The 17852-nt window shown below is 45.0% G+C and overlaps 1 protein-coding gene and 1 non-coding gene across 2 annotated transcripts; one reads left to right on the top strand and one right to left on the bottom strand.

Moving 5' to 3' along the window:
* Positions 1 to 1108: 1108 nt before the first annotated feature.
* Positions 1109 to 1182, bottom strand: TRNAN-GUU (transfer RNA asparagine (anticodon GUU)). The gene has a single exon. It is a non-coding gene; the product is annotated as a tRNA-Asn (tRNA).
* A 10248-nt stretch (positions 1183 to 11430) lies between these two features.
* LOC103718150 (NADH dehydrogenase [ubiquinone] 1 alpha subcomplex subunit 8-B-like) lies at positions 11431 to 16698 on the top strand. Its single transcript, XM_008806831.6, has 2 exons — positions 11431 to 11740; positions 16344 to 16698. Exons 1-2 carry the CDS (start codon positions 11553 to 11555, stop codon positions 16477 to 16479), a joined length of 324 nt encoding a protein of 107 aa, XP_008805053.4. The 5' UTR covers positions 11431 to 11552; the 3' UTR covers positions 16480 to 16698.
* Positions 16699 to 17852: the final 1154 nt, after the last annotated feature.

The raw sequence follows: 17852 nt of genomic DNA, 5'->3' as shown, positions 1-17852 counted from the left end.
CTTCACTGAAGTCCTCCACAGGAATCTTAATGAATCTTGGAATCTTAAGAACCTCTGATTCTCTAAAAGAAAAAAAAAATCTTAAGGGCCACTATTTATAAGCAGTCCTTTTACATAATATCAATTGTTCTCCTAAGAGATTAGTTCTTGGCTATGTGTTCATAACAAATTGTATCATTAGACATGCGTCATGCAATTATGCATGATCTGCTCTCAGGACAGGTTTGGCCTTACTATGTTTTCTAATGTGATTTCTAGTGTAGGCATGTTATTATGGGCTCATTTTATCTAACAAATGTTAGTTCCAAATTATGATTAGATTGAAGGATTAGTGTTTTTTTTATATATTATAGGCATTTATTTTATAAATGTTCTTTGTGGTAGTTACGGTAGTTTCTAAAAGGTATCCATTTGTTAAGTATTTCATTAGGATCCTCTTTGATGAGGTTCCTAGAAGGTCGGCTCTCTTTTGGGGGAACCGTTCAACCTATATTTTGTTTCAATATTCTATTTTCATTAGATACATAATATTTGGTGTTTGTGACATTGATAAGCTGATTTAGTGGAAGGGACAGAGTTTGATTACTTCATTTTAGAATGATTGTTTAATTTAAATTATAATTATGGTAATAATGTAATAAGTTATTTATTATTATTATTGTTATTTTAAATTTTAGTATAAATATTTATAAATATCTTTAAAAATTACTACTCTTATGTCCTTTTCTCCTTACAAAAATATGTATTTTGAAGAGGTAAATCAGAGAGCAGTTTTTTTCTAAGTAGATTCCCTCCATGGGACCATGGATAAGTGCTGATCGACCTAATAGATGACATAGTTTAATACATGAAGAAAATAATAATTAATATTTAAATTATAATAAAAGTGCTCAAAACAAAATATAGTGTTCATTTTATTTATTCTAAATCTATTTTGTTTTATTTGAATTCAAGAAAGTTATTTTCATTTATTTTAGGAAATAAAAACCCTTTATTTTAAGCTTGTCAGAAAGATGCTTGGTTTAAAAAATAAATTTGGTGTTCTGATTTATTTTAAGAAATAAAAATATTTATATTTTTAGATAAATGTTTGATTAAAAAATTTAATCGCTAGAGGAAGGGTTTGAACCTTCGACCTTGTGGTTAACAGCCACACGCTCTAACCAGCTGAGCTACTCCAGCTTGGATGTTATGCCTATATGTAAGATTAAAAATTCATAAGTATGGCTAATCTGGTCCCACTCCAATCATTTTAGATTTTTTTATTCTAAATATTTTGGAGATAAATTCCTTGAGTGTTTACATTGTAAGCTGGTATTACTTTACAATGCAACCCACTTGATAGAGGGAAAAATGGATCGTCCAGCTCACAACTAAAGGGCTGCCCAATTTCGGTCCGGTAAACATCAACGACAATCGGCTGAATCTTTACTTTGACCCAAGTCAGCTCGTCTTCAAGACTCCGCTGAAGGCTCCACTAACTCCAGACATTCGCCGACTCCCCCGATCGAGCTTGGAGTACATCCGGACAATCGTCGGCCCGCCCCGACCAAGCTCGGAGCGCCGACCCCAGCGATACGCTCCAACCCTCGAGCTCTCCCCGACCAAGCCGAGCTATTTCCAGCACCTGCCAAGCCAATCTCGTTAAACACATGACGCGACAACTTAACGAGCTCGGCCTCGCCAACGACCACACCCGTTTGCGGGCCTACACCCACCTACGTGCCCGTACTTCATCACACTACCATGTTATGTCTCCATAATCGGCCAACAACAGTTAAACGACACCTTGACTACTCCGGCCATATTCTGCCGTAACTGCCAACACTCTACCGTTCTTAAGAACGGGATGTACTGCACATCAGCAGCCAGCCTGAGCTGTGCGCCATCCGGCTCAGAGCCACGCCCCCTCATGATGAGGGCTGATAGTACTTCCGTCACCTGGGCCACTCCACCAAGGCTATAAATTGCTCGGTTAGGTAATTTCTAAGGGACCCTTTTGGCTGGGCAAAATTTACCCCACTCTAACTTGATCGTCGGAGGGCCCTCACCGGAACCTCACCGGTGAGGCTTTGTGCAGGTTCATGGCCGTCGCACAGGAGGTGGCTCCCGTCTCTCTCTTCAACCACTGGCGGCTCCCTCGACTCCACCGGCGTGGTCACCCTCGGGCCGAATTTGAACCACAACATTTTTGGTGCTAGAGGAAGGGCTTGAGTCGTGATCACAAGGATAATGAGCCAAGAGGCCCCAAACACGTCGAGCAGTCGGGAATCAGCGCCCGACTGCTCTTTCCAAGGTCCACCTCCGGCATCGCACGTCCCTACAGACCAAATCTCTTAAATCCAGCCGGAGTAGTTTTACCTGCTCGCCCAGCAAGTCCAAGCCTTGGCCGTGGTTATCCAAACCCTTCATTCGGCTGGAGTTTCGTCAACCACTGTACTCGACAAGAAGGTCAAGGTAGCGAGGCGACAAATCCAAATGCTTTGGGATCAGATCGCGGAACTCCGCGATGAGTGTTATCGATCGAGGAGCAGGTCTCCTCGGAGATCTGGGAGACATCTCTCCCATCGAAGTTTTGAGGAGTATACTCCTCTTACGTCCTCTCGAGCCCAAGTCCTCACGGAAATTGAGGGTTGCGGCTACCTCCAATCTCCTCCGAAGATGCGATCATCCAAGTCACAGAAGCGCTTAGGCAAATACCGTCGCTTTCATAGAGATTACGACCACGACACGGAGGATTGCTATCAGCTCCATGATAAGATTGAAGTAATCGTCCACCAAGGCCATCTGAGCCGATTTGTTGGCGGGTCAACCAACAGAGCAGAGCTTGACGGGCAGACTTCGGGTTCGTCTGACGGATCCGACGACGGACGCCCCGGTGCGGGCGCTACCAATACCCCGCCTATGAATCTTACGTTGATGCTGCCCTGGCCCCAAGGGGCCGAGAAGAGGCCGCGCTCACCGGCTCGAGGCGGGTGACCCCAGATGTAAATTACTCCCCCCAAGAAAGGACCTTAGCCTCCTTCAGGTTAGGGCTTTCTCCCTTAGACCATAATCTAATGAAGTTATCTTCCGAAATTCTCCCAAGACGTCTCTGAAGTATCCTAGGAAGCTCGGCGCACACTTGATATCCCGGCAGCGTGAGTCGTATGCCGACGACTTTATAAAGTCGCCCCCGGAGCTTGCCTCGGGGCACTTTGCAGGACTTAGCGAGGGCCCAAGGGTTTCGCAACTGCAGGTGCCATCTACAAAGTCGCCCTTTGAGCTCGGCTCGGGTTGCCCTACAGCGTCAACGGGGAGCCGAGGAAGAGCACCTCCATCCGCAGGATTCTACGAGTTCGCCCCTGATCTGAGTGGGGGGCATCTACAAAGTCATCCTTTGAGCTAGGCTCGGATGCCTTGCGACATCAACGGGGAGCCGAGGAAGAGCACCCGCGTCTGCAAGACACTCGGATAGATGATTATCCCCGAACTTATTATTTTCGAGGTGGCTTCAGCCCTTCGGGTGGATTTCTAAGTCTCGAGTTGGCCTCGGCCCTCGAGTGGATCTCTACGTTCGGGTATATGTTTATCCCCAAACTTATTATTTTCGAGGTGGTTTCGGCCCCTTGGGTGGATTTCTAAGTCTCGAGTAGGCCTCGACCCTCGAGTGAATTTCTACTTTCGGATAGATGTTTATCTCCGAACTTATTATTCTCGAGGTGGCTTCGGCCTCTCGGGCGGATTTCTAAGTCTCGAGTTGGCCTTAGCCCTCGAGTGGATTTCTACGTTCGGGTAGATGTTTATCCCCGAACTTATTATTCCCGTAGTGGCTTCGGCCCCTCGGATGGATTTCTAAGTCTCAAGTAGGCCTCGGTCCTCAAGTGGATTTCTACACTCGGGTAGATGTTTATCCCCAAACTTATTATTCTGAGGTGGCTTCAGCCCCTCGGGTGGATTTCTAAGTCTCGAGTAGGCCTCGGCCCTCAAGTGGATTTCTACATTCGGGTAGATGTTTATCCCCGAACTTATTATTCCCGAGGTGGCTTCGGCCCCTCGGTGGATTTCTAAGTCTCGAGTTGGCCTCGGCCCTTGAGTGGATCTCTACGTTCGGGTAGATGTTTATCCCCAAACTTATTATTTCCGTGGTGGCTTCGGCCCCTCGGGTGGATTTCTAAGTCTCGAGTAGGCCTCGGCCCTCGAGTGGATCTCTACGTTCGGGTAGATGTTTATCTCCGAACTTATTATTTCCAAGGTGGCTCGGCCCCTCGGGTGGATTTCTAAGTCTCGAGTAGGCCTCGGCCCTCGAGTGGATTTCTACAATCGGGTAGATATTTATCCTCGAACTTATTATTCCCGAAGTGGCTTCGACCCCTCGGATGGATTTCTAAGTCTCGAGTTGGCCTCAGCCCTCGAGTAGATATCTACGTTCGGGTAGATGTTTATCCCCGAACTTATTATTTTCGAGGTAGCTTCAGCCCCTCAAGTGGATTTCTACATTCGGATAGATGTTTATCCCCGAACTTATTATTTCCGAGGTGGCTTCGGCCCCTCGGGTGGATTTCTAAGTCTCGAGTTGGCATCAACCTTCGAGTGGATTTCTACGCTAGGATGCATGTTCATCCCCAAACTTATCATCCCCAAGGTGGTTTCGGCTCCTCGGGTGGATTCCTAAGTCTCGAGTTGGCCTCGATCTTCGAACGGATTCCTGCTCTCGGGTGGATGCTTGACCCCAAGCTCGCCTGTGCTTCTGAGTTAACAAAAGCCCTCGGACCAGCTTCTATCCTCAAGATAATTTATGATTGTTTGTCTTTTGCTCCCCCGGGTAAGGCTTAAAGTGGCCCGCGTTATTAAATGAAGAGCTACGAGCTCATCTTACATAAGGTTTATTTTTAAATTAGGGGTGTAGCGAATCCGGAGATCCCTGCAAGTATTAAACGCAACCCCTGCTATGCGAGGTGGGCCCGGATCTGGGTCACATAATTCGGATCTTGATATCCGCGTATGGAGCAAAACAAACTCAAACACTTGTTGAAAGAAAAAAGGGATTTTATTGATAGAAAAGGCCGAAGGCCGAATACAAGAGTATCCGACCTCGTGGTCGGGAGAATTACAAAGGGCCTAAACGGCCAGCCTTACAAGAATAAGAATAAAAATCAATCGACATGGACAACCTCCACATTAGTGTCGGCTACGGGTTCCGGCTCGGCTGCGACCTCGGGAGCGTCGTCCCTGCCTGCTTCAGTGGCTTTAGCTCCAGCGCCAGCATCAGGAACAACCGATGATTCCACTCCATTGGCAGCTTCGGGGGCAATCTTCGACCTGGCCTCGGCAGTGGCGTCCACTGCACCTTCACTTGCCTCATCAGCTTCGTCCAGGTTTGGTTCAAGGCCGCTAAGGTCGACCCAGGGGCAGAACTGCTGAACTTGGAGACGACAATTGTTGAAATCTTGGACCATAGCAGTAGCAGCCCCTTCCGCCAGCTCAGCGAGGTACTTCTCTGACTGACGGAACCTCTCAACGACCTCACGAGCGGACGACTCCACCAGGCCCTCGAGCCGCCCGACCTTCAACCCCCGCTCCTCCGCCTCGCCCTGAAGGCGAACCAGAGTGGCTTCAAGCTTGGAGAAGCGGCTTGCAGAGGAGGAGCGAGCCCGAGAATGCTCGGCCTCCATGGCTTGGATCTGAGCCAGTTTATCCTTTATTACGACCTCAGAAGCATGCACCTTCTTCTTGGTCTTCTGAAGCCGCTGTGCAACGACAGCAGCTCTTTCTTCGGCTTCACGCCGCTGCTGCTCAACGGCCGCCGCCCGATCCTCGGCCTCCTATTGATCCTGCGCGGCAAACGCTGCTCGGCCTTCAGCCTCTTGTCTTTGGAGCTCGGCACGCTCCATTCTCAATCGGAGCGCTTTCAGCTCCTCTCAATCGACAAGTATGTTGGACATCAACACGTCAACCACATGAAGAGACTGGCACAGAAAGAGAAGTGTCAGCAAAAGTTAAACATCCACAAAAGAAACAAGCAAGGGACAGAAGTGCGACATCACTTAGCCATACGCTCGTTGAGTAGACATTATGGATGAGGTCGCGAAGGTCGTCTTCCATCAATGCGCGGTCGCGCGGAAGCATGATGCTGTGCACAAGCTCGCGAGCAACCTCTTCGGATTCAAGGGCCGAATCGCCCTCAGGTACGCGCCGTGATGGTTCCCCACCGGACTCGGGAAACATTGGCTCAATCCTCGCCAAGGCCGAAGCTTCGGAGAAGGTCGCAGCCTTGGCGCATATTGAGACCGTAGGGGGGACTGAAGTCCCGGACTCACGCAGTGGCTCGGAATCCGGCCCGAACGGCTGGATTATCATAGCAATCTCCAGGACTTGGTCGGTAGGTGCGACCGCTGCTTGGATGGGAGGATCTCCCCTATTCGTTGATTGGGGCACCTCGGCTTCTTCTGCGGGCCCCCGGCTAGGTCCGACCAGAGAAGGGGCGACAACCTCGGGCTCTCCCTGCTCGACCTCGAGGCCGGAAGTAACTTTTGCCTTCTTTAGCCTCCCTTCAAGATGGACCCCTTTCGGGGGCGGCCCTCTTCTTCTTATATATGGCCATCAACGTCTTGGTGTTGAAGATCATCCCTGCAATATCTGTAGACAAAAAGTCTTATCAACATTCCCGATATTAAAGGGAAAGAAGGAAGAGTCAAACTATTCTTACCCTCGGGACGAGCCGGGCTCAGGCCAAGATTTATCAGGGCTTCCTCACTGAGCAGGTCGGGGAGCCGAGGAGTCTCTTTCAGCCCGAGCAAACTATCCAAGGTCTTCTTCTCGGACTGTGACAACTGCGGGAGCCTATTGTTTACTGAGGCTAGCGGAAAGCTCTAGGTCGGATTAAATCCCTACGACCGCTCGGAGGAGATGTAGAAGAAATTATCCTTCCACCCGTGGATGGAAGTAGGCAGGCCCCCAAATAGCTTAAGCCCTCCTCAAGGGAAGAAGTACCACCACCCTTTATCTACAGGGTTGCCTTTTAATATAACGCAACTCCTGAAGACATTCACCAAGGGGGGAAGCCGTGTGCCAGGCAGAGGGCGAGGAAGCCGATGATTAGCCTCCATGAATTCGGGGCAAGCTGCGCAGGTACCAGGCCATACGCCGTCAAAAGCTGACCCACAAACCCATGCAGAGGAAATCTCAGCCCTGCTTGGAGTGTATCTATGTACACACCGACCCAATCGCTAGGTGGGTTGGTGACTCGGCCTTCGAGGTTCGGGAGTTCAAGCACGAACTCCGGAGGAATGAAGAATCGGGCTCGAATTGAGCCCAAATCCTCGTCGGTTATGAGCGAGCTTGTTCCATACGGGCTCGGACCCACCCAAGTTCAACCTCTTCCACCTCGGAAGAAGCCGGAGCTCGCGATGGACCCACATCGAACATCGTTTCCCTCGTCGGCGAGTCCATTGCCCTGGTCTTAAGATTATAGGGAAAAGGGGGGAAAAATGAAAGACTCTCCGAGCGACCGAAAGAAGGGATAAAATGCCTATCCGAAAGCTCGCCGAAAAGGGTTGGACGAGCATAGGAGAATGACTCCCAGAAGAGGAAATCACGTGTGGCGCAAAAGCTAGCAAGGAGCTCCCAAGAACGTCCGGAACAAAGCTCCGACACCCCGGCAACGGCGGCTGAGGAAAGAAGGTCAGGAACAGGGGGAGGGTCAAGCAATGACCCTACGACCCCTTCTTTAGGCCTTATATAGGCCACTACAGCGGTTTCGATCGAGCAACCTAAATGATCATACGGCCTGAGATTCGCCATGTGTCGAGCCATAAGACGGCCTTAACAAATCTCTTCGAATCGCCTGACTAAATGCTGATTATTATAAAGGGCGCTCTGGAGCTCGAAATATTGATGATTGACCTCCCACCTTCTGCCGAATGAGATGCTTCGGAGAAGGGAGCATTAATAGCTGACTCCTCATTTTCCGCCAGACGGAATGCTTCGGGGGACGGAGAATTAATGATTGAAACCCTCCTCGTCCCAATCCAACAACTTTCCAGAAAAGAACGCCCACGTGGAACCCTTGAAAATCTTTGTGGCAAATTCCACCTCAGAAAATCTAGTAGCTCGGACGTCCTAAGTCTGACGTTGAGCTCTCCGCCAAGAAGTACGCCGAAGCGTATCCAGTTCGGTACACGCCTCTTTTTGCTTATGTAATTAGAGAACTGGACGATCAGGAGTTTGATTACTTCCATCGTCCGAGCAGCAAGGCAGCTCGACCTCAGAAGTGGGGGGCAAATGATAGAGGGAAAAATGGATCATCCAGCCCACAACTAAAGGGCTGCCCAGTAAACATTAACGACAATCGGCTGAATCTGCACTTCGACCCAAAGTCAGCTTGTGGCCGTACTTCATTACACTACCGTGTCATGTCTTCATAACCGGCCAACAGCAGTTAGACGGTACCTTGACTACTCCGGCCATATCCTGCCGTAACTGCCAACACCCTATCGTTCTCAATAACGGGCTGTACCGCACGTCACCAGTTAGCCTGAACTGCGCGCCATCTGGCTTAGAGCCACGTCCTTTCATGATGAGGGCTGACAATACCTCCGCCACCTGAGCCACTCCATCGAGGCTATAAATAGCTCGGTCAGGTAATTTCTAATGAACTTTTTTGGCTGGACAAAATTTATCCCACTCTAACTTGATCGTCGGAGGGCCCTCACTGGAATTCCACCGGTGAAGCTTTGTGCAGGTTCACGGTCGTCGCACAGGAGATGGCTCCCGTCTTCTCTCTTCAACCACTAGTGGTTCCCTCGACTCCACCGGCGTGGTCACCCTCAGGCCGAATTTGAACCACAACACCACTCATATAAGTGACTTGAGAGGCTATGAAAGTTGATGAAGTGGCTACCATATATTATGTATGTCTTAGCACGACTCTCTATTGAAAGTGCATTTATCAAATTAGGTATGTAAATATGACAAGAAAACATGCCTCTCCTCATGTATATCTCTATATGCATCTCTAATATTAGTAGCAAGGTCGGCGAAATTGTTCCAAACGAGCGATTCGGAAAGTATGGAACCGTACCGGTAGTGGATTGGGACGGTTCTGACAACCGAAACGAAAAACATCCGATAGAGAGGGAGAAGAAGGAAAGAGAGAAAAAAAAGCGCACGAGCAGGAGAGGGAGAGAGAGGGAGAGGAAGGGAGAGGGCCGCGGAGGCCAACGAACCGCGCGGAGGAGGGTTTCTGCTTGTGGTCCGTGTTTTGGTTGAAACAAGAGGCCTGGAGGGGGTTCTTTTTTAATTTTGTGATATTTTAGTGAAGTCGGCAAGCGAAAATTAAGAAGAGGCCCCTTTGGGGCTATGTTTCTTTCGAAACAGAGGAACGAAGGTGGAGACCCTCCTTCATGGCCTTCCGTGTGGCTGGCCTCTGCCACCCTCTTTCTCTCTCCCTCTTCTCTCTCTTTTCCTTTCTCCTGTTCTACTGTGTCGGTACGAGCCTGACACGGAACAATATGAAGGCGTACTGACCCATGCAACCGGGCAACTGATTCGGGTTCGAATTTTGATAGAGCAGACCTTGGTTGGTGGTGTGTGAATCGTCTTAGTTTTTGAGTTGAACATATTTTGCATTTGCATTTGTCAAATTAAGACTAAATCTAAGCTCATCCACTTTCAGAGGATTATCATTTCCTTCCTAATTCAGGTCAACAAGCCGGGTTCGGCTTAGTTGACGCTAACAAGTTCTGGTCAACCATCTTCAACGTGATAGGGTTCAGGTCAAGCCTGGGTTGAGGATATGTTCCTTTAATAATGGAGTCAACATGATCTCAACAACCACTTTCCACCCCCTACCTATAAATCACGTTGGTCTTCAACTTCGTACAAAAAGCATTTATAGATGGATAACATAAGGAATGAAGTTTATTTTAAAAGAAAGTAATTTCTGCATAAAGTTAAGCCTATTTCGATGCAAAGTTGGGAATTTGAGCGCCAATGAATAGATATGAAATGGCAATCAAAATAAATGTATGAAAATCAAATTGAAAAAAAAAAGATAGGGATCACTCATCAATCATTCACCAGTTGTCTACTATCGAAGTTAGTGATCTGCTGAGTGGTGAGTAGGGTTCGGTTGACACCATCAATGTATCAACTGTCCTCGGCAAATTAAGAGTCCATTTGACATCACTTTTATTTTTTTTAAAATAAAATTACAAAATCAAGAGTAAAAACTATGTTTCGTAATATAGTTTTATTTTTATTCTTTTTAAGAATCACTTTTGTTACTTCTAAAAATTTAAAAAATTAAATATTTTTAAAAAATAAGAAATACATATTCGCAGCCACCACCAATGCCATGTCCACGAGCACTGTAGCCACCATCCTTACCATCATTTGGCTACATTTCCCACTATCAGTCTATCACCAATGCCTTATCTCCACCACACCACTGTACGGCTTAAAATGGGCTTGGGCCTGGCCCGAAGCCCATCGGGTCGGGCCAACTTTGTGTTGGGCTCGAACTAGGCTCGAAAGAGTTTAGATCGAATTTGGGCTTATATGTAGAGCATGTTTTTTTTTTTTTGTGCCGGGCTCGAGTATGTCATTGGCCCAACCCAAATCTAAGCCCGAACAAAGCGCAAAATGGAGTTCGAATTTAGGTTCGAATTAATTTGTTTTTTTGTTGTTATTTAGAGAGAATAATGAGGAACTAAAGGACAGATTAAAATGAGTTTAGTTACGAAAAATGTATTATGTATTATTTATTTGTGTTATAGAAGATATCTCAATTTTTAACTAGCTTATTTACTTTTAACTAGCTCATTCACTTGTGAAGCAATATTGTGAAATATTAAACTTCAATCGAATTCGGGCCAAACCTATTTTTGGCCGAAATAAGTAATTCGGGCAGGCCCAATTGGGTTCAGAGCTGGGCTCAGGCCTGAGCTCGGGCCTGAATTATCCAAAAATTTTCGGACCTGAGCTCGACCCAAAGCCTGAAAAAATCACTTAAGTCGGGCTCGGGTAGGGGCATGACCTGGCCCGACCCGACCGCACTCTAGCCTTACAGCACTGCCACCATCATCACTACCTCCATTTTACCGCATGCCACCAACCTTCTCATCATCCTTTTGCGATATATTTTATTTTTAAAAATAATTAACTAATAGTAAATATTTTATTTATTATTTTTAAAAATAGAAAAAAAGAAAGTGATGAAATGATACCTAACCTGATTAATTCAATGGTGGTCGATTGCCGTGAATAAAATTTTCAGTCAGCAGAAATTAAATATGGAACGATGGTCCATCCGCGAGGACCAAAATTGGACCTAAGGAAAGGTATCCGTGACCAGTAGCCCGGACCCGGCCCAAATATGCAACAATCTTTTAGCCCAAGCCCAAGAAGTTCAGAACTCTTCATCCTGATCCCTGGGAGTGAGAAAGGGAACGGTCGATCCTTTCGATCCGACCGAGATACCCGCTCTCAAATCTCAGGGCATTTCCCCCTTTTCCACCTTATTCTCGCCTCTAGGGTTCGGGCCGGGTAGGAGAAAAGGGCGGGGAGTTGGAATGGCGAGCGCGGTGGATCCGGTGGGGAATCCGATCCCGACGTCGGCGGTGCTGATGGCGTCGTCCAAGCGCATCGGTGCCCGGTGCCGGTCGGAGAACGCGGCCTTTCTCAACTGCAAGAAGAACGACCCCAACCCGGAAAAATGCCTCGTTCAGGGCCGGGAGGTCACTCACTGCGTCCTCAATCTGTGAGCATTCTAAAGAAAAAAGCCTCTTTTTTGTCTACAATTTATTTGTGAATTTTAGTTGGGAATCATTTGAATCTCGCCTTCTTCTGTTCTGATACTTCCGTCGGATTTATATAGGTAGATGAAGTTTTGCTATCATAAAGTTGGATTTTTTATTTATTTTCAGTAGATCTTCTCTAAAATTTCTAATATTATTTTCATTGTTCTTTATCTATATTTGGGAATATGTAATTTGATTTTGATCTATTGTAACACAATGTTGGAAGCGTTTCCGAATTTGTCTCACAGTACAGACAGTCCAGTTTGAACTTTTTCAATAGATCTTCTGAAAAAAAAAACTATTATTCTTGTCATATGTTTAGATAAAATTAATAATGACTAGGGGCTAAAATATTAACTCATGTTTCACGCAAGCCATTATAATTAGGGGTGGCAAAATATGACCCGACCTGCCAACCCGACCCGTGTTCGACCCGCCATAAACAGGTTTGGGTTTGGCCTAAACAGGTTCGGGTCGTAAACAGGTTGATCCGTTTAACCTGTTTATTAATTGGGTTGGATACGGGTTTTAGACGTCCAACCCGTTTAACCCGTATAACCTGTTTAATTGTTGGGCTGGTAGATAAAGGCCAGGAGACAATGCCCAGGCCGGCCCAACTTTCTGCCGCACGCGCACATGGGCCGTATGCACATGGCCTCAGCCCGATTTCACACGAATACGATCCCTCTTCCCTAGTTCCCTCACTGTTCCTCTCCCGTCTTCGCTCCCGTCTTCCCTCAAGACCCTCGCAGAGCCGCAGCCGCGCTCAAGTCCTCGGAAGGTCAAGGATTGCACATCAAGGGAGTGGAGAGAGGAAGAGATGGGAAAGAAGGCCATTGCTCCGTCGGCGGTGGCGGCGGACCTTGCTCGAATCGCTGCCTTGCCGACCTCGATCTTTCCATCTCCGCTGTCGTCGATCTCGGCCTCACCCTCTCCGCTGAGATCCAAGGATCGCCGCCCCCGACCTCGTCGCCGATGACTTCAGAGGCGCCCTCTCAATCGGTATGCCTCACTCCCTCTATCCTCCCCCCACCCCACAAACCCCACCACCAAACCCTCCTTCGGCGCCACCACCACCAGTCCATCCTCCTCAAGCCCTAATCCCTGAGGCAGGCCTGATCTATCGAAGCCGGCACCTCTCTCTCTCCGTCGAACCCTCCACCTCTCCGTCGAACCCCCCACCTCTCTCTCTCTCCGTCGAACCCCCCACGGCCCCACCTCTCCATCGAACCCCCCACCTCTCTCTCTCTCTCTCTCTCTCCGTCGAACCCCCCACGGCCCAACCTCTCCGTCGAACCCCCCACAGCCCCATCTCTCCGTCGAACCTCCCACCTCCCACCTCTCTCTCTCTCTCTCTCCGTCGAACCTCCCACCTCCCACCTCTCTCTCTCTCTCCGTCGAACCCCCCACGGCCCAACCTCTCCATCGAACCGTCCACGGCCCCACCTCTCTCTCTCTCTCTCTCGCCAGAGGCAACCCCACCGGCAGCCGTGTCTGTCGAGATCGACGATAGGGTGAGCGAGTGACCGGCCCACCCTCCCAGCTCTCTCTCTCTCTATTTGGTTAAACAGGTTAGAAGGGCAAATCCGACCTGTTTAATCGACCTGTTTATTAAACAGGTTAAATGGGTCGGGTCAGGTTACCTGTTTAATAAACAGGTCGGATTCAGATTTGTAATTTCTGACCTGTTTAATAAACAGGTCGGGTTCAGATTTATATTTTTCTGACCCGTTTAATATCTGACCCGACCCGTTTATGTCCGACCCGACCCGATTGCCACTCCTAATTATAATAAACCTCAAATATAAAGTGCTAGTTGGGCAAATAAACTGATATGATCATCCATAAGCATTTTTCAGAGGCAAAAGATAACCCGAGTTAGAAGGGAAGGAGCAAAAGCAGACTCGTAGACTACCAAAAACATGTGAAATTTGGTCAAAGTAGCACTTCTGAAAGACTAAAAATGCTCAGTTTCAAGTGAATTTGTGATCGGTTAATTAACCATCATGAGACATGTGCGTGGTCTAAATCAATGCTTTTTGCAAGGAAAGCCATCTACCACATATTCCAACTCCTCCCGTGCTTATTACCTTGATTAGATCTTTTAGATACTGAGTATGATTATTTGGATATGTATGTACATACATGTTTGTGTATCTATGTACTTAAATATGTATCCATGGATGGATGGATGCATACATGTAAATTTAAAATTTTATTTCTTGTGTGTCAAATTTATACCCCATTGTTTTTTTTTTTTTGGGAGCGCACGCCGGGGGGGGGGGGTTTCGGGGAACTGATCTTTCATGGTAGTTTTTAAGCATTGCATTATGAGTGCCTCTAAGAGTCACCATCCAATTTGGCATTCAAATGTGAGATTTTCTTTGAATCTTATATAAACTATCTTGCATTGGTTGAAACTAAATACTTAACTGTGGTCCATGATAACCTTCCTTCTTTTAGTTTTGGTATTTTGAGATGTTAACCTAGTAAGGTGGACATTCTGGAGGTCTTAAGCATCCTATGGTGTTCCTAAGTGCACTGAAGAAAGCGCTTTAAGTCTAGCTTGAGAGTGTATCTTAACAGATTAAGATAGGAGAAAAAAGAGTTATTCTAAGAACATGGACTAAAGCATGAGCTGGAAAGGATCATTCTCCATTGAAAAAATAGCATTGATGCATCATCATCATCATCAGCACTACTATGTAACTAGAGAAATCATCATCATCATCATCATCACTAGTATGTAACTAGATAAATTATTATGTAACTAGATAAATGTGGTCTATCCTTGGGTGGTGCATTTCTTTTATTTCTAACTCTATGAGAGTTGGAAAAATTGAATCATAGTGTAATTATGAGATGGGAGTAAGCATAGAAGTGAGTGGAAACACAAAATGGCTTTTGTGAAACATAAAGTGACGGGAAAACGGGAATATATGCTTTGTTGAGAGAGAGGGTTGCAAGTTCCCACAGGAGTAAGAGGAAGAAAGTCAATAAATAATTGATATAAGAAAATATTAGAACATATAAATATTGACTTAATTGGAGAAATCAACAGGATCATACAAAATAGAAAGACGCACAACCTTGAGTTCAATTGAATGGCCAGTTAAAAATTATTGAGGTTATTGATGATTGAATAGTGGTGGCAATGATAATGGAATATACAGATTGTAGTATGAAAATGAGAAGAACAAGAGAGATTTCCTCTGGGTTAAACTCAATACCTGTTGATCATTGGCAGGGATCAAGCAAGAGCTGAAGTTTGGGAAGTGTTAACAGCTTGTTCTGGGAGTCCTATCCTTGTGTATATGTGATCAATGTTGGCAGCTAGTTACGTATTGGAAGCAAATCAAATAGAAGAGGATTGATGCAGATATTTGATTGAGGCAGGTTTATGCATCCTTGCTCGGCATGGTCAAGGATGATTGGCATATTTGGAATCAAGTGTAGCATATTAGAACTTAGGAAATTGAGTAATAGCTTTACCTTTTCTTTTTATATTCATTCTTACACTTTTAGAACCTAGTGGCTAACTGGCTTGCAAAAACTTGGATAGATGCTTAAGGCTTGTGTGTGTGGAGCTCTTCAAATAGGTTCTTTCTCTCCTGGGAGTAGGTGGATACCATATAACTCTTCAAATGCTTCAAATAAACTTCATTCCTTGTGACATATGCATGCATGTGGGGGTGCATGCAACTGTTTGTAGTGTTAAAACATCTGTATGTGAGAAATACTAGTTTTAAGATTAAATCACCCCTTTTCTGTCACTCTTTACATCAGTTTTATCCTTCAAAAAATGTTCCCCATTCTGTCAGCAAGAACTCTGCTACGTTTGGTTTGCTAAACCCTGGTAATTCACTGATAGGATGTCATTACCTGTAAAATAGTGGTGGTTTATGCAGGTTTTGTTGTTGGGCTGCAGGCTGGGTGTGGGGTGGGGATGAAATGGTTGGCAGAGTTACTAACTGCAAACAAATGAGATTAAACTTTTTGATCTCCTCATTTCCATTTAAAATCCCTTTGCTAGATACGCTGCATCCATGTATATATTCTTCCTGTCCTTTGAAAGAGAAGAAAGAGAAACAAAAGAAGCTACTTTATCCCCTCTTATAGACATTTAAATTTCGTTGTGCAAATTCTAATATTCACATGTTAATCCAATTTGGTTATTTGATAGTGTTATTAATTACATGATCAATAAAAGAAGGAAAGAAACATGTGTATGTTTTAGCAATCCTGTTAGTTCTATGATTAAGAAAACTATTTGCCATTTGTTTTCTCTAGGCACTGTTTAATCCAATATCTGCTTTGTTGATTTTCCAACTTCTGATTTTCTGAAAGAAAGGCTATCCATCACCCACTGAAAATATTATTAAAAAAATTCAATACAGAAGTCAGAGAATGACAGATTATAAGGCAGGGCAGGAAGATACATCAGGTTACAAGTTCAGCAGATCGCTCCTATTTTGTTATCGTCAATTTTAATTCTCGCATATGTCATTGTGGTCCGACCATACAATACTTCTTATGTATCCATTTTATGGCTATTACCTGCAGGCTGAAAGGGCTTCACCAAAGGTGCTCGAAGGAAATGGATGCTTATGCTGGTTGTATGTACTACCATACCAATGAGTTCGACTTGTGCCGAAAGGAGCAACAAGAATTCGAGAAGGCGTGCTCGTGGTCTGAGTAGTCATTGAAGATGCTCTCTCCTGATTGTGTGAATAATATGAAGAGAAATGGAAGCTTATGTTCTTCATATCTTCTCTTTTCTGGCAGAGCTGTCTTTCAAAGGTGGGAAGTTTTCCTGCAGGATTTAGAGTATGGGAATTTGCAAGAGCAAATAATGTGTCATATCAAACAGTTGCTGTTGAAATTTGTGATGCATTGAGATTTTCCTCCATGTGGAACATATTAGGTCTCATGAACAGATGTGGTCATTCTATAATATCAGAGGGATCTCTTATCCTGTGAAAGCGTCTGAGGCAATGGATGAGCAGATATATAAGGCCAATCGCATAAGAGCTAATAAATCCACATTGTACTGTAGATTTTTTCTACCTCAATAGTGTAAGTATGGAGATTCATACCATTGCCACAATTCAATTAGATGTCTGGAATCTATTTGTCATCTATTAAACATTTAACTCAAAAGTGTTAGGTCAATCACTGCAAACGACCCAACTCACCATGTGTGGCTTTACGCAGCCTTCGCATCTCTTCGACCTGCAGTATTCAGTGCAGACGGTTAAATTAGCATGCACATTGATCAAATAATATACATCAACTTTGGGCACCCAAATGAATCTGGCATTGTAGTTATGAGTCTTCGGAACACCAAGAAGATCTGTGACATTTTTCTCCTACAGCCTCTCGGTTGGTGCTGCCACTCTGATAAGAGTGGTGAAGGTTTGGAACGCTATACGATGGTGCACCATGCTAATTATGCATCTTGATTTCGTGAGCTCTATTCATCGTGTACTTATCTTAGATTGCCATTCTATACATCTCGTCTCGATTTGTTTCAATGGTCAGGGTCGGCTCAATTTTTAGGCAACTGAGACGGTCGTCTAAGGTCCTGTTTGGAGAAGCTGTAGGCAGTAGAGCTGTTTGAAGTAGAGCTGTTACAAAAATCTGTTTGCTGTTTGGTAACTATATTTTTAAAGTGATGTGGCATTTGGTAAACAAACTGAGAAAGTATTTTTATATGACAAAATTACCATAAAGGACATTGCATAGTATTATACAATAGAGCATAATAAAACATAACATATATTAATACATAACATACGATATAGTATAATATTACTGTAATATAAAATATTATTATTATAAGATAGTAATATGACATTGCATAGCATAGCATAATAGTAATATAATTATTAGAGTAAATTAATTTTCTATAATATAACATAATATTAAATTATTTAACCTAACATATTAATATATTATGATATAATGTAATATATATTATATTTATAGTATAATACATTAATAAAGATATAAAATATCATAAATTATTAGTATTAATTAATTTCTCATAATATAACATAATATTAAATTATT

This window comes from Phoenix dactylifera, chromosome 2 (genome assembly GCF_051530095.1).
Source record: "Phoenix dactylifera cultivar Ajwa chromosome 2, Ajwa_hap1_PhDact_Kaust_v1.1, whole genome shotgun sequence".
In the NCBI taxonomy this organism is placed as follows: Eukaryota; Viridiplantae; Streptophyta; class Magnoliopsida; order Arecales; family Arecaceae; genus Phoenix; species Phoenix dactylifera.
The sequence above is the reverse complement of the archived record's forward strand: the minus strand, read 5'-3'. Positions and strand labels throughout refer to the sequence as shown.

What these genes read in the sequence shown, in the direction of transcription:
- LOC103718150 (XM_008806831.6), top strand. Translation starts at nt 11,553, where the DNA reads ATGGCGAGCGCGGTGGATCCGGTGGGGAATCCGATCCCGACGTCGGCG. An exon ending in ACTCACTGCGTCCTCAATCT is followed by an intron (nt 11,741 to 16,343) that starts GTGAGCATTCTA and finishes TATTACCTGCAG; the next exon opens with GCTGAAAGGGCTTCACCAAA.